Genomic DNA, 25,726 nt, shown 5'->3' on the forward strand with positions numbered 1-25,726 from the left:
CCTTGGGGAAGCCAAACCGCCCCAGACAATGCACGCATTGCTGCCCAGAGCAGGTGGGAAGGAAATGGAGCATCACAGGCACAGGGTAACAGCACACAAAGGGATTGAGCAGGAGAAGGGGTGGGTGCTGTGCAGAATCCCCTCCTTCAGCAGGGAAACAGCTGGCTGGTTGGGCAGCTGGGCCCGGCAGCAGTCAGCAGCAGTTCTGGCTAATTGATTTATAAATGAGTCATTTCAGCAGGGGCTGGATAGCGTTGCAGATCACCGCTCCTAATCGTTGCGATGAAAGGAGACTAGCTTAGAAACAGCGAGAACTGGGAGGGCAAAATGTATTTTAAGTAAAACCGTGGCACGTCTCTTATTTCTCTTGGCTGCTATGCCTCGTGAGCATCCCAAAATCTCCAAGTCGCAAGACTTGCAATAGAACTGTGGGGATTTGCTGTGCTTTGGTGCCAGCACTCGGTCTGAAGGGCAACCTAGCCCTGAAACGCCAGCAAATGCAGCCAAGGAGACCTGTCCTATTTCCTACAGACGTCGTGCACCTGTCTGCTCGCTGCAGGCTGCACTGCTCCTCCTCCTCCCATGCAGGGTGCACAGCAGGAGCCAGAGCTGCCGCACCTCTCTAGTTGGGAACTGGACACAAACAATTTGGGCACCGGAGGGCGGCAACGACGTTATCTAGTCGGGATGCGCTTTCTGACAGCACAAACGGCGCAGCTGTGCGAGTCACTCATCCTGGGCAGCAGGGCAGGCCGCTCTGCTCCACGTGAGCAGCACGAAGGACGGATCAGGGGCCCACGGTGCATGTCAGACAGCTCAGAGCGGCCTCAGTGGGACAGAGCCGCGCACGGTGCCCGCAGCGCTGGAGATGCGTGAGCTGCGGAGGAGCGGCTGCGCGGGCCGGGCCGAGCACAAGGCCGCGCCGAGGCCAAGAGCCCGCAGGCCGCGCCGCCGAGATCTCGCGAGATCAGCCCCGGGTCATGCGCCTGCGCGGTGAAGCGGCCCAAGGGGAAGGGGCGTGGCCTCCGCCCCGCCGCCTCACGGGTCCGCCGCCATCTTGTTTCTCGTCCGCCGGGCGCGCGCTCCGCTCCAGCCGCACCCCTCCCCCTCCCGCCCGCCTCCAGCCAGCCGGGCCGAGGGCAGCGCGGCCGCCGGGCGGAGGAGGCGGAGGTCGCGGCGCCGACCGGCCCGGTGAGTGTGTGGGGGGCGAGTTGAAAGGCGGCGGGGGGGAGGCGGCGGCCTAGCGACAGCCGTGGGGCGGGGGCGGCGCGAGTGGTTCCCCCCTCTCCCCCTCTATGGCGGCGCCGCTCCGATTGGCACAGACGCGCCGCGCGCGCTGATTGGCCCATGTTGGGGGAGGCGGGCGGAAGAAGCCGCGCGCTGATTGGCTGCTGAGATGCGGACCGGGGAGAAGACGGGGAGCCCGACCGTTTCCCCGCGCAGCGTGGGGGCTGGGGGGGGGGAGGTGAGGCCTGGACGGGCCGTGCTGCGGGCAGCCCGGTCCCGCGTCCCGTTCTGTTGTTTTATTTCGGTTGAGCGCCTCAGGAGGAGTGCACGAGGGGGTGGCCGGACCGGGCCGTGAGGCGGAGCTGTTCTGTGGCGCGTACCTGAGGGCTGCGTGACTCTGTGCTCGAGGTCCTGAACGTGACCGCGGGCCCTGTGCGTGCTGCCCGTTCCTGAGAGGAGGATGGGAGCACGGCCCGGGGCGAACGGCTGCTGGCTGTGGTGGGGCTGCCCACGGTCTTTCAGAGCACTTCCAGGTGGAGGCCCCGTGTCCTGGAATCCGCCTCCTCGGGGTGCTTTGTGTGCAGGAATGGTGGGCCCCAGCTGTCTCCATTGCAGCACAGAACATACTGTAAGCGTGTGGCCCTGCACGCAGCACACACACCTGTCTCACCCGGCGCTGCTGTTGTCCTTGGCAACACTGTGCACCTTCTGATAGGCATATCCATGCTCTCCTTAAATTAGGTTCTGTTTTTGGACAGGGCTGCTGTTAGCGGGGCTGTGTTGAGCCTCATTGCATTGCTGGCCTAAAACTGCGTGCAGCTTACTGTCCTTTGTGCACTGGTGACAATCGGACACAGCCCTTTGTGACCACTGGGTTTGGTGCTGCTGTTCCAGCTCAGGGGGCAGATCCCACACCATGACCTTGAGCCTGTTCAGTTCCCTTGGATATCAGTGCATCACAAGGGTCGGCTTCAGGAGTGTAACATTAAGGAGTGATCCTGAGCAGTGCCACGAGATGTGGGCTGGGTTGTTCTGGGGGGAAGAGCAGCACGCCTTCTTCCCCCGTTCCCCCCCCCCCCCCCCCCGTTGGTTTTTAGTTAAATCACATGTGATTTGGGCAGTTCTGAAGGCCAGCTCAGCCGCACTGTGCTTCCATCTGCAACGATGGAAAGGAACCTTTCATCGCACGGCTTCCCAAGCGGAAGCTGTCGGTTCATTTTTACTGACAGCAAGAACCGTGGCGCTGCGGCAGCACTTCCAAGCAGCGCTCTGTACGCAGCGGGTGCCGCCGACCGCGGGATGCAGAGGTCAGGCGGAGCCCACGCTTTCGTTCTATTTATGTTTTCCCGGCATCGCCTCCGAGCGGTGGGCGGTGCCCCGGAGGAGCGGCCCCGCAGCGCTGCCCGCCGGTCCCGTGACGCGCCGCCGGGGGAGGGGGCGGGCGTTGCTGGGAGCGACAGCCGCGCTGGCCAATTGGCAGCGCCGCGCTACCCCTCCGCGTGCCAGCCGGCCAATCCGCGCCGCCGAGCGGGAGAGGAGGGCGCAGGGCCGCGTCGCCGTGGGGGCCGCGGGCGGGCGCCGCTCTGACCCCTGCGCTGCCTCTCAAGGTAACTTTAAAGCAGGAAGCGGACGGCCGGGGCGAGCCGCCGGCGACAGCCAATGAGCGCGCGGGGCCTCGGCTCCCCCCGGCGGCGCTCAGCCAATGGGTGCGGCGGGGCGGGCGTAGCAGGGTAGGCTGAGCGGCGGCTGTTAAAGGGGCCGGGGCCCCGGTCCGGCGGGGACGCGGAGTCCCGGCAGACAGGGGTCAGCTCAAAGACAAAGGAATGGCGGACCGGCCCGGGACGCCCGGGGGCCACCGCCCCGCGGCACCATCCCGTCCCGCCCCGCAGGCAGCCCCCGCGGCCCGGTGAGTTGGTGGTGCTGGTGGGGGCCGCGCGGGTTGGTCGGGGGGCGGCCGCGGCCCGGTGACAGCGCAGCGGTGGCACCGCCCGGCTCCGCTCGGGGCCTCTCCAACGCGCGGATGGAGGGAGCTGCGGGCGCGGCTCCGAGCCCTGGGCTGGGCCCGCGGGTTGAGGAGGAGGAGGAGGAGGAGGAGGAGGAGGGAGGATGAGCGGGCGGGCGAACGGAGGGGGCACCCCGGGCTGAACAGTGTGCGGGGCCGCGCAGCCACGGGGCCGCTAACCGGGAGCTTGGAGGAGGGGGGGGCACAAAATGGCAGCGCCTCCCCCGATGCCTGCCGAGCCGTGTGGCTGGGGGAGGATGGAGGAGGGAGGTAAAGGGGGATGCAGGAGCTGGCTCCTGGCCTCTAAGGCCCAGCGGCACCGGGGGCAGCGGGCCCCCGGGCTCCTGCCTGCTGCCCGCAGCCCTTTGTTTTCTCTCCAGTTTGCTACTGAACACTGAAGGTCACTGAGAGGCCGGGCACTGCTGGGTGCACACTGGGGCCAGAGGGCTGAGGGCAGCAGGGGCGAGCAGGCAGCACTGGGGGGAGCCAGGCCTGGGCCTGGAGCCGGTGCTGAGCTGCAGCTGAGTGCCCGAGTGAGGCCTCCCCTCATCAGCAGCAGTGACCTTGAGATGCCGCGGCTCCCGGCCTCCAGAATGAAGGACAAAGTTTGTTTACGGCACTTTAGCCAGGAAAGAACAAGAATGCGAGTTGAAAAATGAAGCTGCTCCCCTCGCCCAGGGCTCTGAGGGCATGGGGAATGGTGTGCAGCTCGGAATTAAGTGCACATTGCAGGCATTCCTCTCCCTGCGCCGCTGCGGGATGCTGGGTGCTGCTGGCACGTCCTTGCTGTGCTGGTGGGGCTGCAGGACACAGCCTGGTGCTCTGGACCCACTCTGGGGCTTTTTGTTCTCCAGCTGCAAATTGTTGGCCCCAGAACTGGAGGTAATTACATTGTGCATCCCGTGCCTGTGGGATGTCAGAGCTGGGGAGGTTCCCTGAGCCCAGCCCTCTTGGTGATGCCACCTGTAACTGAGGGACCACACTGTGGGCTCCAGCTGCAACCTGAGTGCTCTTTGAATTCTTACAGCCTCCAGGCATCCCTGAGTATTTTAATTTCCATTACGACTGGTGAGAAGCATTGCCCTTCCTCGGGCTCAGCTTTCTGTGGCTTCATGTGGTTTCGTCTGAGAAAGGGCAGAGGGAAAACCATCCCCTGTTGGGATCAGTGGCAGCTCCAGGTCATTGGCGGGGCTGAGTGGCAGCTGCTGGGCATCTGGGCGTTGCTGCCAGCGGGAAGGTCACTGCTGGCCTCTGCGTGTAGAGATGAGCCATTTTAAGCTGATTTTTCTCTGCATTTTGGATGCATTCAGTTGCTCCATGCTTTTGAGAGGTAGCCAGAGTCTTCATTACACCCAGCATTCATCGTATCTCAGAGCCTGAGCTTGCCAGAGGCTGTGGCTGTGCTGAAGTAGGTGCTGCTTGATCTTCCTGGGTAAAGAACAGCAGAAAAAGCCGTAAAGCTTCCAGCCCTGAAAAGGGATTTGTGTGCATTCTGCCAGCTCTGACCTTCTGGTGCCCATGGAGAGGGGGGAAGGTCCCCGCATCCCAGTTCTGCTGCTCCGTGGGGTTGGGGTGTGTTCTCTGTGCCTCAGAGGTCCCTGTTTCGAGCAGGCACACGGAGCAGGCCTTAGGTTTTGTGGGGGGGACTTTTCCACGGTTATTTCTTGTACTAACACAGCTGGCAGCTCAAGCAAGGGGGGCTCAGCGGGCGCAGGGCTGCTGTGGGAAGTTGGCGCCGATGGGTTGAGACGCTCAGAGCCTGGTGGATGCCTGCCTGCAGGAGGTCACCTTCAGAGCCAGCGTCGGTGTTTGTTTTGTTGGTTCCTTGAATCGGCCTGGGATCTGGTATTTATATAATGCAGCGTGACATCTGTATTCCAGTGCTGTGGGTACAGGAAGCAGCTCACCAGGCTGCCTGTGCTGGAGGTGAATCAGGTTTGTACGGTTAGCTTCAACTCTTTCTTGTTTTGCTGTCGTGCTTCAGAGTGGCCAAAGAACTGTTACAGGGACGGTGTGTGTGAGAGCAAACGTCGGGTACCTGCCGAGCTGCCCGGAGCTCTGGAAGTCCTGCTGTGTTCTGCTCAGAACACAAGAAGTCCTGCGTGCTGAGATTTCACCGTGGGGATTTTCTGCTGTTGTCTATGGTTTGCTGTCCTGTTTGGTCACTGCCTCATGAATCAGTGTGGGTCACTCTCATTACCTTCTGTATTCATTGGAGGCGACCCATGAGTGTGCAGATCTGTGTGTTTGTAGTGCAAGACTACAAAAAGAGAAAATAAAGGCCTCGTGGCAGCGTTCTGCCTGCCCATTGAGCACTATAGGCTGTGCCTCATTTAAGTGAAGTTTTCTGACCTTGGGATGCAAAAAGCTTATGCTCGTGTTATGGAAATGATTGTTTGTAACTTCTGCAGGATGCCATTTGTTAATTTAATTTATGAAATGGAGTAAAGAAGGAAATAGGAGCGTCGAGTATCCTAATCCCTATAGGAGAAAGAGGCTGCAGGGCTCTCAAAGCCATGTGTCGTTTCATTTCTCCACCAAGAGCAGCAACGTTCTCAGGAGCAGTGCTTGGAGCTGGCGCAGCCTTTCCCTCTGCTTAAAGCTCACAGTCTGTGATCAGCTCCCATCTGCCATTCATGCATCTGCTGCTGTTTAGGTGTGCTTTTAATCCTTCTTTCTGCCTTCCTCTCTTTAGGACAGTGGTGACTGAGCCTAAAACTGCAGCAGAAGAGCAAAGAAACACACGGCGCTTAAGACAGCATTAGAAGTGGAGCATAACTGCCCTAAATGCTGTGCAGTCCCACAGCTGCCCGGCTCCTGCTGGCAGCCTGCACACGCTCTGAGCCCCTCCAGAGGATCAGAGGTGCTTGCAGAACTCCATATAGAAGCTTGCAGTGTCACGCAGCATTGTTTATAAGTAACTCAAAATCCATAAGGACTGACATCTGAAAAGAAAGCGACTTTTCTGTGTCTGCTGGATGTTTGATGGAGGAGCTGGGGAGCCGTCGGGGTTCCTTGCAGACACTTGTTAGCTGTTTTTCTTCCTCTGCTTCTCGCTCCCTGTGCTCTCCTGCCTGTACTGCCCTGCAGAGAGCAGCTATTTAATAATGTTTAACTGTCGAAACACCAAAGATCAAGTCTGACCCTTGTGCTCTTTCATTCAGAGAGGAAAGGGAAGTAAAATAACCACTGCAAACAGCAATTGAGATTATTTTGTTTGCTTTACCTTTCAAAAGAAAACTGTGCTGGTGTTATTTTTCACGTGGTGGTTTAAGGTTTGCAGCCTGCTTCTTGACTCGGTGCAGCGCTGTGGGGCTGCAGCTCTCAAGCTGGATTGCAGTTCTGTGCCACGCGCTGCTGCCAGGGTCTGTGGTACAAGCCCTGTGTGTGGGGTTCAGGGTGGGCTTTTAGCAGGGCTCATGGAGCTCATGTGTTGCAGTGTCCTCAAGTTTCTGTGAGTGTCATTGCTGTTGCTCTTCAACTCCTGAAGGAGTGAAGCCAGCTGACAGCAGCCTGCCCAAGACTGCCGCGTCCCACCGCCTGTGGCAGTAATTGCCTTTCCCTGCTGGGTCACACTGACTCCTGGATGAAAGTAAGCAAAGTGCCGTGGTTCCTCTGGTCTGTGTGCAGGGCAGTGCCTGTGCTGTGGCTGTTCCTGCACGGCGTGGTGGCTCTCCTCCTGCATGGAAGGTGCCAGCTCTGCATCCAGCAGGGATCTGGGGCTCCTTAGTGCTTCTGTGTAGCTCTGTGGGACCTGGGCTGTAATTTCATATCAGGAGAAGCTCTCTGGTCAGTTTGTGCTAGGCAAAAACTGGTAGCTCTCTGGTAGGATACTCTGTTCTGCCTCCCCTCTGCAGGAGCCGCAGCAGCCACCGGCACCTCGAGTCCAGCATGCTCCTCCAGCCCCAGCCTGCCCAGAGCAGGTGGCACGGGGTTATTGCAGGACAGAAGGGGCATGTGGGCAGCGTGCCTGGTGGGCAGAGCCCAGCTTTGGTCCCTCTGGAGCTGGGGTTGAGGAGCTGGGTGCTGGTGGAGGCAGAGATCAGACCCTGTCTCCTTGGCATTGCGGTGATTTGGGCTTAAATCAAACGCTGTGCCTTGCAGGAACGAAAACAGGTGATGTGTTAGAGGTATGAGGGAGTTAATGTTCAAACAGCGCTTTGAAGATAAAATACATACTGCTAAATAGTTGAAGAAGGAAGGGCTGGAAGGCACCTGAAGAGGTCATCTTGTTTGTTTTTCTGCCCCAAGGCGAGAGCAACTGCAGCTCAGCCCTTTCTTACTTGTTTGTGCAGCCTTCCCTACAAACCTGCAGCAGGATGTGCTGTGTCCTCCGCAGGTAACGGCACGGTGTGCAGCTGCCCCGTCCTCCGTGTTCAATATTCGTCTGACTGAACAAGAGAAATCTGCGCATACACACCTTATCCAGCCCGGGGTGATCCTCCTGTGCCGACGTCACGGGGTGACAGCACGGCTGTGTGCGATGCCGCAGGAAGGAAAGGTTAAAAATAAACCAGGGGGTTGCAGGAGCTTTTATAATGGCACTCTGGAAGGAAGTGCCTGTTTTGAGCTATGGTGGTTAGGCAGAAACCTCTGGAATTTGCTCGTGAGAGGTTGAAAACTTGAGAACCTTTGTAGGTTTGTGAGCTTTGCCCACTGCCTGCAGAGTGTTATGGGACTGTTGGACAGGAGCGGGGAGGAGTTCCCACATCTTGGGATAAATGATTTTGGCCGTGACTTCATGTGTAATCTGTTGCCCTTAAAGGTGGCCTTTTGAATGCTCACACTCCTGGGATGCTGTGTGCAGAGCGGCCTGGCTGTGCCTCCTGTTATTTGTGGTTCCTGCTTTGTTTTTGTTGTGTTGTATTTGCTCAAGGCTGATCTCAATTCCAAAAACAGTTGTGTGTAAACACGCCGTGTCCTTAGGCTTGCAGTAAACGTGACCTTATTTCAGGAAAGGAGGTTCAGATAGGAATTAGAAGGTTACGTGTGTTGTCTCGAGTGGCTCTCAGGGCAGAGTTGTGTGGTGAGCTGAGGCATGGCATCTCAGTGGCAGCGCTTTCAGCCCATTGGCATGACTTCCAAAGTGCTCCTCACGGCATGGAGAGCCCCCAGCTCAGCATCAGCCATCACTAAGGCTGCTTGGGGCAGTGTGCCCCATTGCAGATGGGACTGATGCTCTGTGTGGGGGTTCTGCTGCTCCCTCGGGTGCCCTAATGGCTGTAACGAGAGCAGGGTCTTGCAGGGGGTGCTGGCACGTGGCTGTCAGACGTTGAAGACTCCTCCACTGCCATTTACAGAAGTGTGTCACCGGACTCGTGTAAACCTGTATGTGCCTCTCTTGTGAAACTAGTTCATCGTCGCTAGATTGTTCCTCCTGATTTGGGCAGGATCAGGTGTCTGGCACTTCTTGCTATGCAGAGCTCATTCTTTAGATATGCAAGTGGGCTGTGCACATCTTACTTTTTAATCAAGGGCCAGGCTCCCAAAACGGAGCGCTGCAGTGAGAGCAGCACGCCCAAAGCAGTGCTGAGTGTCAGGAGCAGCCTTTGTTCCAGGTACTCGCTTTTCAGCTCTGTGGATCAGCTCTTCCAACTTGCAGGGCTCTGCTGGGTGCCCCTCATGGTGGTGCCCCAGCCCCTGCCCCATATGGCCGCTGAGGGGCTCCAGGTACTGCTCCAGGTGGAGGTGTGAGACCAGAGCTCTCAGTTTAGTTTGCAGTTGTTCTGCAGCTCGTGTTTCCAATAGCAACTTCTTGCTCGAGTGTGCACCAGGGTGTCCAGGGGGGATGGCTTCGTTTGGCTTCTTCCCCTTCCCAGGCATTAAAGAAAGATCCTTGCTGGGGCTCTATTTAACAACAACTGCAGACAGCAGCAGTGTCTTCATGGCTGCTTTGTGCTCCTACAGAGTGAGGTCCTCAAGCATTTGTCAGCTGGCACAGGGCTTTGTAAGTTTAACGTCTGTAAAAGGTGTTCTGCTCTGGTGAGCAGAAAAGCTCTTAATTGCAAAGTGTTGCTGCCTTAGTTCTTGAAATGTGCTGGCTAATCTGCTCCGTAATCACCTCCAGGCATTTTATGCCCAGGCCTCAGCGTTTTGGCCTCCCTTCCTTTTTTCCTGAGTCTGGAAGGTGCGCAGAGGGGATGTGCGGTGTCGGGGCGGGTGCAGCCCACTCTGCTGCTGTGGACCCTTCTTACCTGGCACGTGCTTTGGGGGCCTTGGGCTCTGGGGTTTGTCTGCTTGTGTCTTGTGTGATGCGGTGAGATGGGCTTGAGCCTCTGTTCAGCAGCAGGATGGGGTGGGAGAGCCTGGAGCTGTCAGGGATCCACAGGAGGAAGACCTGGGCGCAGTGGAAGGGAGCTGTGGAAGTTCCCAGAGCAGATAGGGTGAGACACTGCTCCCGTGGGCCCGCAGGAGCTGCCTCCCCATTGGCTCCAGGGGCTCATCCCCAGCCCTGTGCTGCAGTATTTCTTTTGGTGGTGCTGCTTCTGGTAGGAGGCACTCCTCAAAATACAGGAATGCAGTTCCCTGGTGAAGGAGCTTACCCAGTGGTGCAGGAGTGGTTCTGTTGTTGGAGTTGGTGTCACGGAGCCAGTGCTGAGGGCTTGCATGAAGTTTGGGTTTTTGGTTTTGTTTCGCTCTTCGTCTGTGCTTGCAGCCGTGTTTGAAGCCTTTATGTATCTGTCCTAGTGGGAACTCATTACTAGAATAATTTCTTAGTAGTTTTAACCTGCTTAGGCTTTTATTTTAGAGTCTGTCATTATTTCCCTCTGTACGTTTTCCATAGTAACCAGTCTATGGGCAATTCCTTTGCCTGCTGTAGGCAGTTTCCTGTCAGCCACTCGCAGCAGCAGGTGCCCCTCACTGCTGGGTCACACATCAGGCACTTCTCCCTGAGCCCTGAAACCAGCCCTGGGTGTGCTGTGCAGGGGGGGACTCTGCGTTCATCAGGAGGATGCCTTAACTTCTGGGTGACTGAACTAAGCCCCTTCCAGCTCCTCCTTCCAAGTTTGGATGCACATGGCACACATCTAATGCGCGTGTTTCATTTGCCCTTGTGTGTAATGCTGCTGTGATGCCAGAGCTCTCCTCCCCTTTGCTCTGTTTATAACCTGTTGATTCCTAGAGTTTCAGTGCAGGCTGAAAGCAAGACATCTGCGTTTTTGAACCAGGCCCTGAGAGCTGATTCAGCTTGTCACCGGGATGGATGGCACCTCCAGCTGCAGCAGAGACCCTGTGCTTTTATTTGTGTGCCTAAACCATTTTGTGTCTGTATTTGACAGTGCAGATCACAGGGGGGAATCGGGTGCCAATTTTAAATCTTCATTAGAATATTTATCTCTGTATTTTCTCACAAATACTTGAAATATCTTCATTTGTAGGCGGGTGGCATTATAATGCAAATAACTGCTGAAGAGCCGTGGAGCAGCTTGTCAGTCACTGCTTTCCACCCGTGCCCTGCCTGCAGCTCTTCCTGCCTTCCATTGAGCTCTCGTGCCCTCCTCCTTGTGCTCCGTCAGAGTTCCCCACAGCTCTTCCTTCCTTCCTTCCCAGGGTCCGCCGTCCCTCCCCGATGTGCTCGGGGTTTTCATGGTGTGTGCTGGCTACTGTTGTGCTGCCCTGGGCCTGGGGAAGGGCTGAGGCTCAGCAGCACCCTGAGCTGTGCTGCTCATGTCCTGCTGCCGTTCTGCAGTAACACACAGTGCCTCTGGAGCTCTGTCCCTGTGGAAGCTGTAACACCACTGCTCCCTTCGCAGCAGCTGTATATGAGGAGAGGCTCAGAGTTGGCTTCTTCATACGTCTGTGTCATCCAGAGCTGCTTGGTGTGGCCCCAGGAGCATTTAGCATCACTAACTCGGGGCTGGTGCTCGCTCAAGAGGTGCTCAGCGACTGCGTTGGCATCCACCACAACACTTCTGTGCTGGGAACAGCAGGTCCTGTGCCCGCTGGGCATGGCTGCCCGCTGCATGGCCCTGCTGTGCTGCCACACAGCGAGTCCGCAGACACTGACACCTTCAAACAGGCACAGGAGAATCTGTTTAATTATGCTTTTTAGAAATAATACCAGGCTGCCCTTGACACTGTCTGTTCACCTTGAGGGGATGTGCTGCTGTACTCTGCACTGCTGTTGGCCGTAAGAAGCCCTAGAATAAACGACTTCACCGCGGAGCACGCTGCAGTGTGGGCTGTGACCGGCACCACTCGTGTTCTGAGTCCCTGTGAAAAGCCAGAACCCTAACAAGGGAATAAGGAGTGCTTTTGTTTTCAATTCCCTCTCTTGTTTTATATATTCTTTTACGATCTTTGTAGAAATAAATGGAACAGCAACAAAAAGCACTTTCAGAGGTTATGAGTATCTTTACGTGGCATACCTTGATGATCGCCCCAGTGATCAGCCAGGCTGACCCCTTCCTGCAGTGCTGGGATTGGAGTGCATCTCTGTGCACCCACGTCCCTCTCTCGTTGCTGATGCTCGTTCTGGTCTCTCGCAGTTACCAGCATGTCTACGGATGGCAGCTTTGGCACTGGTAGCAGCAGCGATGCCCAGCAGAGCCTGCAATCCTTCTGGCCCCGCGTCATGGAGGAGATCCGCAACCTGACAGTGGTGAGTGCCCAGTGGGTCGTGTTGCTTCTAAACCCACGGGTGGTGCCCCACTGCCTCCCTGGAATGCCATGTCGTCCTGGCACATTCAGCCTTTTCTCAGCTCAACTGGACGACCAAGTTGATTCAGCGTTTAGCAAGCGAAGTGATGAGCTTGGCTGCCTCTAGAAAGTTGCAGGGGTATCGTGGTCTGCGTGGAGCAAAGAGGAGGGGAGATGGTATTAGAATGTCCACAGGTGAAAGCATAGCTGCCTTCAGTGGTTTTAGGTAACAGAAGGTTGAGGGATTTGAGGCTGTAACTCACGCTGTACTGCTTCTCAACTTCAGTAATACAAAATGTGTGGCAAAAGTTCCTTCCGTGCGCAGGTACCCTTATCGAAGTGTGACTCTTAACCCCCCCTCCTCCCTTGGAAGTTCAGGCATCTAGCTATGGGCAGATGGTAGCAATTTTGTGAATGAATTTTTGGGTTTTAGTCTTCTGTAGGAGCAGTTATGCCCTTTCAGAACCGCCCCCTTTGACAAGCCTGAAGTCCTGAAAATCACTTCAATGCCGAGAGCATCATTATCTCACACCTTATTAATTGAAAGGCATGTCATTAAAAAGAATCACACAGAGGCTGAGAATAGGAATTGGACTAAGTAGCTTCTATTTTTCCATCCCCAGAAGAGATGTGCCTGAGAATGAGGGCATACAATAAAAACAACTTTTCAGTAGAGCTGGGAAGATGCCTGTGATGCAGCAGTCCTGCAGCACGCCGCTCTTCCAAGGCACGTGAAAACAAAAGAGCTCCGGCAGAAGATGGGCAGTTCAAAGTGAAAACCCCAATCCAGTGGTTGGAAGATAAGCTGCTTTTTTCAGCCTTCATGCAGATACTTGATTAAAGAAACAGATGTAGAATTTTGTATGCACAATTAGAATTAATTACTTTCTTCTACTGCGGTGAGCTCTTGTGTTCGAGAGCTGTAGTTTGTCTTCATCCCCATGTGAAAGAGGTTTATGTTCACCAAGTATGGGCAGCTCAGTTTTTAACTGCCATGCGAATGTACTTATTGCATGGCAAGGTAGGAAGTCACTGGAAATGAACTGGGGACACTGGAGGGGAGATAGCAAGGAAAAGGGCTAAGTGGAAAACATTTGCATGTGGCTGCTCCCAGTACAGTGAGATCCTGAAGTTTGTGTGCATCTCGTGCTCCTGTATATGTGGATGGAAGTAACCTCAGAGCTCATCTGCACGTACAGTGTCATGCAGGTGAGAGCACTGTGAGATGGAAAGCCTGCTTTGCACAGCTCTCTCTGGTTTGGGCTGCTTGCAGCGTGCCACCACTAACTGGAATGCAGGGAATTAAAAAGGGAGCTGCTCTGCAAGAGCTGGGCTCTGCTTCGTCTGTGTCCTGCAGGATGGAGGGGCTGTAGCACGCTCCCAGGGAAGCAGCAAGCAGAGTTGGGCTGAAAGGAGCATTGCAGCTCCACGGGGCTAGAAGTGGCCTGTGAAAGCAGTGAGACCTAATTTGGAAAAAAGAAAAGATGAAGAATTGGTGTCTACAGTTAGTTCTGCTGGGCAGTGGCCAGTCGTGGCCACGCTTCCCTCCACCATGGTGCTTGCATATTGATTTTGATTTATGTGACATTTGCCTGTCAGCCTTAAAGGGATAACAGCACTTCGAATTACTCCAGTTTCTCCCATCTCTGTCCTCTGAGGGCTTTCACAGCGTTGCACCCCGTGCTGTGCACTTGCAGCTGCAACTGTCTGCTTGCACTTTGCTGCTCGTGGAAGTAAAATAATTAACACCATGACGAGTTTCACAGATCAGGAGTTTAGTCGTCATCTTTCCTCGAGGCCCAGAGCTCCCGGGGTGCTTTAAAAAGGAACAAGCTTAGCTAGCAAAATAAACTCTTAGGGCTATTTTTTCATGTCCTAGCAACCTGCTGGCTTGTTTGTGTGATGGTTACTGGTGGAAGTGCCACCCCGAGCATGCTGTGTGCTCACACACAGGTCCTGCCTGGCTGCTCTCTCCCATTGCTCCCAGTCCTTCCCCAGCACTGTGCTGCCCAGAGCAGGTGCCACGTCCACATTTCTCTCCAGAGTGAGAACACAAAGATTTTGTGGGATTTTTGAATATATATATACACATACCTATCATCAGTTAATAACACCCCCCGTGCTGCAGTGCTGGCTGTACCACGTGCAGCTCCTATATATTTTTTTTCAGTAGAAAATGACGTTTTGGGTATTCTTTTCCCTTTTTGTTTCACTGATGTGTCTTGCAGAGCTCTCCTCCCAACAGAGATGAGTTTCCTCTTACTCCTTGTGGCGTTTTGGTTGAGAAGACATTTTGTAGCAGCCCTCTGTGCATGAGAGAGAAAGCCTCAGTGAGGCTCAGCAGCTTCCCTCACCCCTCGGATCTTCCCAGGGGTTTGTGTCCCCGTGCACAGAGTCTGAGTGCATCTGTGCTGCTGTGAGCTGAGCAGCTGGGCAGGGCGGGCTGACGCGCTGCAGCGACGGCCTCCTCTGCTCACTGTCTCCTAAACCATCAGTACACTGCTCTGAGTCAGCAGTTCCCTTTGCTGGAAAATTGCAAGAAATCTGTTTAAGAAGAGGAGTAGACGAGATTATCGAGCAAGGTTTTGCAGGGCTCTCATCGCTAAAACTGGTACTGGGAGCAGCAAAGTGAAAGTAAAGCAAAGATTTGGTCCTGTGGCAACGCAGCTCTGATTCGCCTTCATTTTCTCTAGCGAGTCCTTGCAAATTCCATTGCTTTCTCAGTCCTAAGACACCTAATTGAATTAGTTGCTTCAAATACATATTTCTGGATCTATTTATAACGTTAGAAACATTCTGTTCTGCAGAAGGACTTCAACTTCGAGGTGAAACTGTAAATGCAAAAGTCTGACAGAAGGCTGAAGTGCTGCTGTGCTGTCTTAGATACAGCAGGGCGTGTGGGAATACTCTGATCTGAGGAGAAGTGCCATTCCTCAAACACAGTGGGTTATTTCTATCGAGTTTTAGCCAGTTCAGTTTCAGACAACACCGATTTGTTTTCATGTTTCTTACCTCTGCTTCCAGTTAAGCATCACTAAAGAGTCTCAAATGTGAATCTCTCTGCAGAAGGACTTCAGGGTTCAAGAGCTGCCCTTGGCTCGGATTAAGAAGATAATGAAACTGGATGAAGATGTGAAGGTACTCTCATGGCTTTTGTCTCAAGTGCTCACGACCCTTTTGGTGGCAGTTGTAGCCATAGTTCCTTGCACTCCAGTACTTGTTACTGTCGTTTATCGTTACGTTTAAGGGACATGACAGAACAGTTACCAGAATGCACTGTTGGCTGCCCTGCTGTGATTAAACTGAACTGGGAAAGCAGAATCACTTGGGATCTTTGCTTAAGACTTCTTCAGTTTTGCTTTCTTCTGTTAGATACCAGTCTGCTGCATAATCCTGTGTTTCCTGGTTTCTTGGCCTTTGTTTCCCAGTGCTCAACCTTTTCTCACGTTTCCATGTTCCTTTTGACTCTTCCTTTCACAAAGCTGGAGGAGGTTCAAAGAATGCTTTTGCGCTGTCTTATTCCCAGTGTGGCACCATCCTTATCCCAGGACAACCTTTAAATGCTAAATGAGAGTGAGAAAAAGGTGTGTGCTGTCTCCCTGCACAGGAGAGCTGTTCTTTCAGCCCGCAGCCACAAGGAACCCAACCCTCCCAGGTCCCCGTTTACTGTCATAAGTGAGTGAGTGCCAGGTTTTTGATAACGAAGGGGAAGATGAGGTTTAAGGGGGAGAAGACTTTGGCATTCCTTCTGGCGTTACTTCAGGAGAAGCCTGCCCTGGGGATTCAGCACTAATGCCAAACCAGCTAATAACAAAACTGCTTAACGTGAGCAAAACTGGAGCGAGATACTTTTTAAGGGAAAGGAATTTGGTGAGGCACATGGTCTTTATCTGTGTCTCCAAACCTCCTTTGCAATTTCTGCATTCATTTCAGATTATATTAATGTCACAGCTTTAAAATGAGGGCCAGGCTCTCTTCAGCTTCTGCCCGTGTGTGCCCAGCACTGCCAGGAGGAGCTGTTGGGCGATGCCCACAGCTGCATGTTGTGGCTCACCATAACCCAGTGTGAGCAGGTAGCAGCTGATAGGTGTGTGTGAAGCAGGCTTTGAGGGCAGACTGGATGTGGTCAGTGCTTTTGGCACTGCATCTGGCGGGAGGCTCCGTGCACTGCGAGACCACGGGTCCACAGCCACAGAGCTTCCCCAAACTTCACTGTTAAGCTCAGCCGTTCAGATTTGAGTTACGTGGTGTGGTTACCTTGACTACTGCTTTGCTGCACTGGACTCTTGATAGCAGCCTCAAAAAATGTATGTTTAATTACAGATGATTAGTGCTGAGGCTCCTGTGTTGTTCGCCAAAGCAGCTCAGATATTCATAACGGAACTGACTTTGCGAGCCTGGATCCACACAGAAGACAACAAGCGCAGGACTCTGCAGGTACCGGGCAGCTCCTTCCTACCCTTCAGCAGCTTCACAAACTGCTTCCAACTCTTTGTTTTCATAACATGAGGTATGTTTCGTAAGCAGTGGCTTTTATCACTGCAAACCTGGCTGCAGAGCACATTGCCCACTACAGCTGTGCTGCTTAAATGCTTTTTGCTTAACTGCATAAACGTGCAGGGGTGAAAACAAAAATGGTCCTCCCACACACTGATCAGGGATTGCCATTGTGGCAGGCAGACAGGACTGACTGCGGCCCGACGCTGAGCCACATCTTCACTGTCTGAGGCTGCTGCAACCTCCTTAACCCAGGTTTGTGTGGGAAGGATGTATTTGATACAGACACCAAGGACAAGGAGCTTCATAAGCAGCAAGTGTTAACTCAGGCATGTCCTGCTGACTACTTTCAAGCTATTATTTCAGAACTGTGCTTGTATCCTGATCCTAATGAGTAAGACCTTTCACTGACCCAGGTTTTAATTTATGAGTGCTTTGCCTTTCCCAGCAGCTGCCATCCTAGAGCAGCTGCTCTCTGCATGGGCAGTGCAGCTGGAGGAATTGTGCTTATCAAGTATTGGGGGAAGAATTTAGAGTGGAGAGGTCTGAGTTATGGGAGTGTATTCCTGAGGAAATTGGATTGAACCCAGTCCTCAGCACAGAGAATGAAATAGGAGAGACATCCGTTCAGTGAAGTTTCCTTCCTGGTGAAGATGCAGTTGTAATGTATGCTGCCCTCAGAACAGGAGGAATGGCTCTCCTGTGCTTTCTGCGTGATCATTGTTTGGCACCGAAATGCCAACGCAGCACAGGGTTTGGAAATGTCAGCTGGGCTGAGGCGTGTGGATTGATGTGCCCTTAAAGTTACGCACGTGTCAGGCAGCGGGGGCATCACCTGTTCGTGGATCTGCTCCTGTTCGTGGATCTGCTTTACAAGAGTACCTTCAGTTAATAGCTCCCGGAGTGGGCCCTGCTCTTTAAGGTGCCTTGTTAGGATGTCACAACGATGGAGTACTCTTTTTTTCTTTTTAAGAAATTCAGGTTTTTTGTTTGTTTTAAATCTTGGGGTTGTTTGAGATCTCGAGCGAATCCGCGGCAGCGGTGACGTGTGCTGGCTGGTTGTTCAGGACGTCTTCTGGTTAAAACATGAAATAAAAGTTTATCCAGATAAGCTTTTTATTCCTGTATATATGAAAGCAGTTTTGAGAAGCTGTTTGCCTTGCCAGTGTTTCCTAGAAGCTCACTGGCTCTTGCGCGTCCTTTCTCTGACACGTTTGGCCACTTTGCTGTGTACGTGTTGTCATCTTCCTGCTTTCTTTTAAGCATCTTGCTCCTCCACGTGCTGCATCTTGTTCTCCCAGCATCTCTTGGGATTCCCCCGCCCCGAATAAGATCCTGTGATACTGTTTCTTTTTTGTAGATCCTACCTAAGGGAGGTTCTGTAATAAACACCTTTGATTAAAGAGCTCTGATTTATCTCGTGACCATACACGCTTCTAAAGCTGCAAACTGCTTTTTCCTTTCTCTGTTGTAGAGGAATGACATTGCCATGGCCATTACAAAGTTTGATCAGTTTGACTTCCTCATTGACATCGTTCCAAGGGATGAACTGAAGCCTCCAAAGCGACAGGTGAGCTGGAGCTGGTGCCCTTTCCTTGCGGAGGAGTCACTCTAATTGCTAGGGAGTTGATTAAGAAGTTTAAATCTCAGACTCTGTACACGTTTGTGCCCTTTTCATGCATGTTTATTTGCAGCAATTTTCAGATTCTTCTTTTTTTTCTGGTGGACATAGAGGGGTGCTGACAGAAGCCCAACTTGGGCACTCACTGAAGCCACAGAAATGTGCTGAGCCTGCATCCTTTGTCTGCCAGAGGGAAGAGCCAGGCAGGTGCCACCTCCCACATCCCGGGGGCAGTCATCGCTGCTGTAAACATCCTTGACTGGAAGCTGTGAGGTGTCAGCAGGAGCTTTCAGTCGGATGTTTACAGCGGCAGGCTGCTGCGGTCTCCTGGGCACTGCTCTGCCGTGGAAGCCAGCAGGCCTGTGCTGCAGAAATGGGAGGTGAGATGGTGCCCAAGCTGCGTCAGGTGGGGCTGGAGCTCGGTCCTACTGCTTCACACGCGTTGTGGAAACAAACCCAGCTCCCGTGGGCTGTGTTTGAGTGCTTTCTTCAGCTGGTCTTCAGGTTCTTGTGGACAGTTGCAGTGCCTTAGTCTTTGACAGGTCCAACGTGGTCCTTAAAATGTCTTCTCCCGAGTGCTACTGGAAGGAGTGGAGAGCTGTAAAACAGCTTTCTGGCAAGCTCTTTACTTGGAAGCTTTGCTTTGACGTGTTTCTTGTATCCCAGCATAAATCAAGCATGCAAAAAATACCTCTGTGAGCAGAGACGGTGGTCCCACTGCAGAGCTGGAGTTTAGAAGCTGCTCTTTCACTTTTTGTCTTGAAATCCTGGAATTGTTTGGGTCGGAAGGGACCTTTAAAGGCCGTCTGCCCCATCTCCCCTGCAGTGACAGGGGTCCTCTCACAGCTGTGTCAGTGCTCGGAGCCCCTCCAGCCTGACCCTGGGAGTCTCCTTATATCCAATCTGCTCTCTCCTATTTTAGTTAGAAACCATTTCCCATTCTCCAATCACAACAAACCCTACGAAGTCCACACTGTTCTGCCAAAGCAGTGGGAGCTTGTCTGATTCTGTTTGGAACAGAGATACCAAAATGTTCACTCTGAGCTCAGCTGAATGATGAGAGACACTGCTGATGGCAGGAGAAGTTTGATGGAGAAATCCAACATAGGTTAGGACTTTTCAGTGGAAAGTATTCCTCTTATTCCACGGTGCTGAAAAGTAGCTGCCCATAGGCTGTCAGCCTCTGCTTTTTGGCTGGGGGTGCAGTCTGTGCTTTACCACGGAGAGGACTGTTTGACAACTTAGTGTTGGTTACGAGGAAGAGCTGAGAGGGGAACCATGACTGTTATGTTGCTCTGGTAACTGAAGCTGTGGATGGAAATAAAGGATGTCAGACGATGGGATATAGCCTACTTTGTGCAGGTTTGTGCTTGAAGTCATTTTTGCATGTAGTAAGGAAAACTTGAACCTGGAATAGATACTGATGCCCTTAATTGAGGGTCCCTAAGGACTGGGCTTTGCAGGAACAGCCACTTCAGTGCTTGTGGTTCTGTGACTAGCTGGAGACATGTCCTGTTGAATATATACCTTAAAATTATTATGAATCCCTCCTCGGGTGGATTTGATGGAGCGAATAGGAATTAATCAGTGTTACTGTGTGTGGGAAGTACTGTGAGTGAGTGCAGTGTCCACAGTTGTGCGGGGTGGTGCTGAGGGCCAGGCTCAGGAGTCACAGCCAGCTGCCAGCAGCAGGGCCATGGGGCTGCCACCTCCTGGTGTGAGCTGTCCCTGTGAGAGCTGAGCATCCGAGGGGAAGGGCTCTCCGACCCAAACCTGACACCCGTTTTTGTTTAATGGGAGTTCTTTTCCTGCCCAGTTGGGGGCAATGAAGGTCAGCCACGAGCAAAGCTCTTCCGACACGAGGGAGCGGAGCAGGCGTGCGTGACGCGGGCCCTACCATGCTGTAGCACGTGTAAACATCCTACACTCTCAGCTGTGAACTCGAGGTGGCTGGGAGAGGATTGTTTACGCCTTCTGCCATGGAGTGACCATCTGGGCAGCTGTGTCTGCTGGGTGCAGGGCCTGGAGCTCCTCCGGGAGCTTGAGATGTGATTCTTGAGTGTTAACCACCTGCCACTTTTTGCTTTGCGTGATGTATCTGTAATCATAAGGCACTTTTCCAAAGGCATCCATCGTTGGAACAAAATGGCAGTGCTGTTCTTCTGGCAGCGAGCTGGAGCAGGGGCTGTGGCTCCTTTATGCTCGTGAGATATCCCTGCTTCCTGCAGAATGAGGCTGTCGAGCCATGACACAAGATGAAGTTATTATTGGATTGAAATAACTAAAGCAAGGCCCTGCAGTGTGCACTGAGAGCACGGCTCCTGTTCCCGGGGGTTTGACATCAGAGCTAGGCTAAGATCTGTGGTGGGCACGAGGAGAAGGCTTTGCTGACAGATGAGGCTTTGCACGTCTTCGTGGTGCGTTTGCAATGCGTTCCGTGTCACGATAACAGGTGATGATGACGTTTGCTGAGGAGGATTACACGTGAAATCCGTGATTCCATCATGCGTGGCGGGGGTGGGCAGCTGCGGTTCCCTCCCCGTTTACTGTGCTGTCCTGTGCTGCAGGAGGAGGTGCGTCAGGCTGTGACCCCGGCCGAACCCGTGCAGTATTATTTCACACTTGCTCAGCAGCCTGCTGCCGTGCAGGTGCAGGGGCAGCAGCAGGGCCAGCAGACCACGACGTCTACAACCACCATCCAGCCGGGGCAGATCATCATCGCGCAGCCGCAGCAGGGGCAGGTGAGCGGGGCAGAGCTCGGGGCTGGGCTCCCCCACGTGCCACACACTGCAGTGTCCTGTTCTCACTGCTCCACAGACAGCTTTCCCTCTGGCAGACCGTTAAAGCACTGCACTGTGCTGAGCCGCTGAGCGAAGTGGAAATATCCTTTAATTTCTGTGCTCTAGGCTGCGTTGTGTTGTGGGAGTGCAGTGTGCTGTTACTCCACAGCGAGTGACAGATTCTGTCTTTTCCACGTGTGAGTGAAGCTGTGATGAGTTTTGAGCTCTATTTCCACGCAGTCCATCGTGTTACTGTTACAGTGTGGTTTTGTTGTTGTTTTTTCTCCTCCTCCCCCTGCCTTTATGAATAGCATGTTGAGGATAGAGAACACAACAAATAGATGCTCTGAGAGGCACAGTGTTGGTAAGAAAATGGGGCCTGCTTTGTTTTTCTTCAATCCATTTTCCTTTTCTGCCCAGTACCACGGTGTGGCTCCCTTTGCTGTTCTCGATGCTGTTCTGGCAGGCAGCATGCTCCAATTCCTGGGCCACTGCTACCTCCAGAGCTCTGAAATCTCAAACGTGAGATGCACGCGTTTTCCTGATGCCATTTGGCACGTCTCTTTGGTAGCTGTGCCAAGGAGCAGCTCTCGGTAAAGCCACAAAGTGTGCTCCCTCTTCATAGCGTTGTTCTGAACTAAGCATGCAGGGTGCCTTAAGGCATCTGTTGGGTCTTTTGGGGTGCTGGAAGCAGCAGCAAGGAGCAGTGTGCTCGGTGGCAGCCCTGTGCTGAATGCAGACCATCCCTGTGACAATGCAGGTGGGAGAAGGCCAGCAAGTGCAGATCGTGCAGGCCCAGCCACAAGGACAGAGCCAGCCGGCGCAGAGCGGGACCGGGCAGACCATGCAGGTCATGCAGCAGATCATCACCAACACGGGGGAGATCCAGCAGATCCCGGTAAGCACACGCGTGACACACTGCCCAGGGGGGTTGTGGGGTCTCCTTCTCTGGAGAGAGATTCAGGACCCTCCTGGACTCCTACCTGTGCAGCCTGGTGTAGGGAGCTGCCTTGGCAGGCGGGTTGGACTCGATGATCTCTTGAGGTCCCCTCCAGCCCCTACAGTTCTGTGATTCTGAGCCACGTGGTGCCCTCCACCGCTGCTCCTGCACAGGTGAAGCAGTGTTGTTAGGAAGCAGTGCCTGTCTGTCTGGGAGATGTTTGTGCTTTGTCAGAGCATCTCGAGGAAGCTCAGGCTGTGCACGTTGCCACGTTCTCCCAGTCCACCCCTGCCCAGGTGAACCCGTGGTAGCAGCACGGCAGTGAAGGAGTTTCAGGCTCGTTTCCCTCTTGTCTCCACCAAAGTCTGTGCAGGGAGGGGACTTGGAAATCTGCAGAGGGAAAGAATTCTTTATAATGCAGCTTGTGAAGGGGCCGTAGTGTTCTGCAGAAAGTGCTGTTCACCACATAGGTGATCCTGTCTTAATTGCTGGTGTGCTTTATGAGGAGGCCACTGGAGGCTTTTTAATTAGCACCTGGTTTTGGGCAGCAGAATTCTTCCAGCCCCATCTCACCTGGCAGCCTGGAGGGGGGTGCTGGTGGCTGCTGCTCAGGCACTGCTTGTACTGCAGCTTGGGGTGGGAGCTGTGTGCCGCCCCAGTGGGCATCTGTCATCTTCAGGGGCACTTGGGTTCCTAATAAGTGTACGACCGTAAAACAGAGCCCCTTAGAAGGGGAGTTTTAATGAAGCACTCTCACTTTGGTATCCAGGAGAAGTTGTGCTTTGGCAGTAATTAATGCCATCCCTCTTAGTGGCAGCACGTTGAAGAGCCGCAGTCTGTGCTGGAGGAAGCTCCTTTCCCTTCATTGCCTCCTGCAAGTGAGGCACAGCAGAACACAGCCGCGTGGCTTTCAGTCCGTGGTCTCTTCGCTGCTCTCTTTCTGCTCCGCTTTTACTGTTTCCCCCCTCAGTTCCCTTCCTCTCTTGGTGGTGGTGGCTCTCCCCACTGTGCCGTGTTAGGGTTCAGCTCAGAATCTTCCTTAACACAAATGCAGAAGTGTGAAACTGGTGCTCGCTGAGCTGTCCTGCATGTCTTCTCCTCCTTAGAAAGGAAAAAAGCTCAGAACGTTTTTGTGCATAGCGCACCTGAAGTGAAGGCAGCGGGTGGAAATGTTCTCAAGGTCAATAGCACTACACGGGAAACTCGATGGCAGTATCAGTCATTGCTTCTCGGCTGTGTCCGAGTCCCGTTAGCTGTTCCTGTCACAAAACCCAAACTGGGAGCTGGGCTACTGTGCTGACTGCTCAGACCCCTCTCCCCAGGCTGTAGGAAACAAATAAACCTGCATTTGTGTGTCACGCAGCGCTGACACAGAAGCTGTTGGCCTTTGCCAGGTGAAGAAGAGTTGCACTTCAGGTATTATCTCGCAGTGTCCCTGGGTTTGCCATCCCTGCTGTCCTCAGTCATGTGAAGATTTGCTGTGTTTTCTCTTGCGTTTTTGGCACTGTAGGAGTGGTGGTACGTGCAGCTCCTAAGAGCTCTTCGTGTGTGAAGTGGTGGAGCCGAGCAGTAACTGCACTCTGGTGACTAAAAGGGAAAAGAAGTGCTCTTGGTGCTCTGAAACACAGCAGTTATGTGCTTTAGCTGCTCACTGGCTGCCCCCATCCCAAGCTGTCCTTCAGAGCCTGCAGGAGCTCTGTGCTCTGGCAGTGCCTGTGCCAGTTCCTCACCTCCACCGGCGATCAGCACCCCAGTGTCATCTATTACTCTGGCTTCTGTTGTGGAAACAAGAAGACAAGTTTGTGTGTTTCAGGTTACACAGTTACCTGTTTCATTTTCTCTCCCTGCCCCCCTGCTTGTCTCCAGGTTCAGCTGAATGCTGGCCAGCTGCAGTATATCCGCTTGGCCCAACCTGTGTCAGGCACCCAGGTAGTCCAGGGGCAGATCCAGACGCTTGCAACCAATGCTCAGCAGGTATGCACTGTCCAGGGCTGGCATGCACTGTCACAGCGTTGCTCCTTAGCTCCTGGAACTGCTGACTGCAGTGAATTCCCAGCTCTTGGGCTAGGGCTCCGGAGTTCTCTTTTCTTCCTGTTCCCTTCATCAGAATGAGAAAGCGAGGAGCGTGGTGTGCGTTCCCTTTGCCTGTATGTGAAAGCTGTGTGCGTGTGTGTGCCTTGCTGCGTGCAGCCCTTGCTCTCTGTGAGCTGGCTGCGGGCTCATCAGCCTCCTCTGTACTTCTTCTGGCTGGGGGAGGGAGCAGCAGCAGCACAGCTCTCAGGAAAGCTTTGCAGCGGTGACACCACGGCCAGCACTGCTGCCGGCAGGATGGCTCGTGGTCTTGGAGCTGCTCATTAAGGGATCGTGCTCTGCCTTCAGAGGACAGGAGGGCTGCTGCTTCTCCGAGGTCCTGGAGGCCGCGTCCTCCTCGTGAGATCTGGGGGATGTGCTCTGTGAGGTCTGAGCCCCGCGGGCTGCTGGCCTGGGTGGGGCACCGCACCGAGGGGCAGTGAGGTTTGGAAGAGTGGAAGAGCTCTTAAAGGCCACGGCAGAACAATGTCTGTGGGGTTGTGACCCCCTCCAAAGCTCTGTCACTGACTGTCCTTCTCTTGTCCCCGTAGATAACGCAGACAGAAGTCCAGCAAGGGCAGCAGCAGTTCAGCCAGTTCACAGACGGGCAGGTAAGAGCTCCGTGCTGCTCCCTTCAGAAGCAAAGCTGGGAGGACTGTCTTTAGGTTTGTGTGTTCTGGATCCACACCCCGGGCAGAGGCAGTGGATCTCGTGCTGCTCTTAATTCAGCAGGATTCTTCTGTGCTCTGTTTGCTCTGAAGTAATGCACCGAGTGGGTTTCAGTCCCTCAGTCCTAACCAGCTTAGGGTAGAGGTCCTCACATTCAGCTGTTGGCTGCTGCTGGGCATCCTGAAGGGGCACCATTCCTTTATGGTTTAATGACAGATGCGTGCTGGCAGTGCTTGGGGATGGATCCTGCACAGCCCCCAGAGCCGTGCTGAGCACCGGGGTTGGGGCGCAGCCCCGTGCAGTGTGTGCTCAGGACTCACCGCCCTCTCCCCATTTCTGTCTCCCAGCAGCTGTACCAGATCCAGCAGGTGACCATGCCTGCGGGCCAGGACATCGCACAGCCCATGTTCATCCAGTCCACCAACCAGAGCTCGGACGGCCCAACCACGCAGGTGACAGGGGACTGAGGGCCCTGCTCTGAGCAGCACACCCAGCTCCGTGTCCCTGTGCTCGGAGCTCAGCCTGCGCGGGCTCTGCCGGCTCTGGGATGCTGACGGGATCACGAGGTTTTTCCTTCTGGAAGTCCACATTTCGGTGTTTTCGTGCACCCGTCAGACTGAGGAGAGCTGATGGGATCTGTAGCATCTCACTGAGCAGCATAAAACCTTTGTATCTGGTGATGTTATTAAAGGGTACTGCGCCTGCTTTGGTGGAGAGCTTCATTCCCGGCTGTTTCCCCGAGTAGAGAGCTGGGCTCGGTCCTCACGGTGGTCGATGATGGGGGGGAGGGGGGGTACGTGTGTTAGGTTGCCCTCTCCCACCTCCTTTTTTGGTAAGCTGGAGCGCTGCATGTGCGCAGCCAGGGGGCAGGGAGCGGGGGAAGAGTAATTAAAGTGCAAACAAAAACGTTCCTCTGTATCACGGCTGTGTTTTCCGAAGGCAAAAACGGTTCTTTACTTTGACCCGCTCCGTTCCAGTCCACGCACATAACAAAAGCTTCCTCGGCTCAGATCGATCCCCTTTGTGAGATAACGCTGCCCTCTCATTGAGCAGAGCCCGCCCCCAGCACGCGGAGCCGGAGCGGAGCGGAGCGGAGCGGAGAGGAGGAGCGCGGAGCTCGGGATGCTGCGCTGCGGCGCCGGGCTCGGCCGAGGTGACAGCTCACGGTCTGTGTCTCGCACCGGGCGACGGACGGAGCCGGGACGGTGGGGGCTGTGCTGCCCGGGGGGGCGTGGAGGGGGGGGGAGCGGCCACGAGAGGGCGCCCACGGGCGGCTGGGC

The 25,726-nt window shown here is 54.2% G+C and overlaps 1 protein-coding gene across 6 annotated transcripts; it reads left to right on the forward strand.

The window, feature by feature from the left end:
- Positions 1–1,026: 1,026 nt before the first annotated feature.
- NFYC (nuclear transcription factor Y subunit gamma) lies at positions 1,027–25,156 on the forward strand. 6 transcript variants are annotated; one of them, XM_065744682.1, is made up of 10 exons: positions 1,027–1,191; positions 11,719–11,831; positions 14,936–15,007; positions 16,193–16,306; positions 17,841–17,936; positions 20,555–20,728; positions 21,507–21,665; positions 23,574–23,681; positions 24,329–24,388; positions 24,794–25,156. In XM_065744682.1, the coding sequence occupies exons 2-10, from the start codon at positions 11,727–11,729 to the stop codon at positions 24,911–24,913; spliced, it is 1,008 nt and encodes a 335-aa protein (XP_065600754.1). In that variant the 5' UTR covers positions 1,027–1,191; positions 11,719–11,726; the 3' UTR covers positions 24,914–25,156. The 6 variants fall into 6 exon arrangements, with proteins under 6 accessions (XP_065600754.1, XP_065600755.1, XP_065600751.1 ...); XM_065744683.1 differs by having other exon boundaries at positions 1,029–1,191; positions 21,528–21,665; XM_065744679.1 differs by having other exon boundaries at positions 1,108–1,191; positions 24,797–25,156.
- Positions 25,157–25,726: the final 570 nt, after the last annotated feature.

Source organism: Cyrtonyx montezumae, unplaced genomic scaffold (assembly GCF_038088225.1).
Source record: "Cyrtonyx montezumae isolate F1298 unplaced genomic scaffold, pur_monq_1.0 scaffold_31, whole genome shotgun sequence".
NCBI lineage: Eukaryota > Metazoa > Chordata > Aves > Galliformes > Odontophoridae > Cyrtonyx > Cyrtonyx montezumae.

What these genes read in the sequence shown, in the direction of transcription:
- NFYC (XM_065744682.1), top strand. Translation starts at nt 11,727, where the DNA reads ATGTCTACGGATGGCAGCTTTGGCACTGGTAGCAGCAGCGATGCCCAG. An exon ending in ACAAGCGCAGGACTCTGCAG is followed by an intron (nt 16,307 to 17,840) that starts GTACCGGGCAGC and finishes TCTCTGTTGTAG; the next exon opens with AGGAATGACATTGCCATGGC. An exon ending in CGCAGCCGCAGCAGGGGCAG is followed by an intron (nt 20,729 to 21,506) that starts GTGAGCGGGGCA and finishes TGCTGAATGCAG; the next exon opens with ACCATCCCTGTGACAATGCA.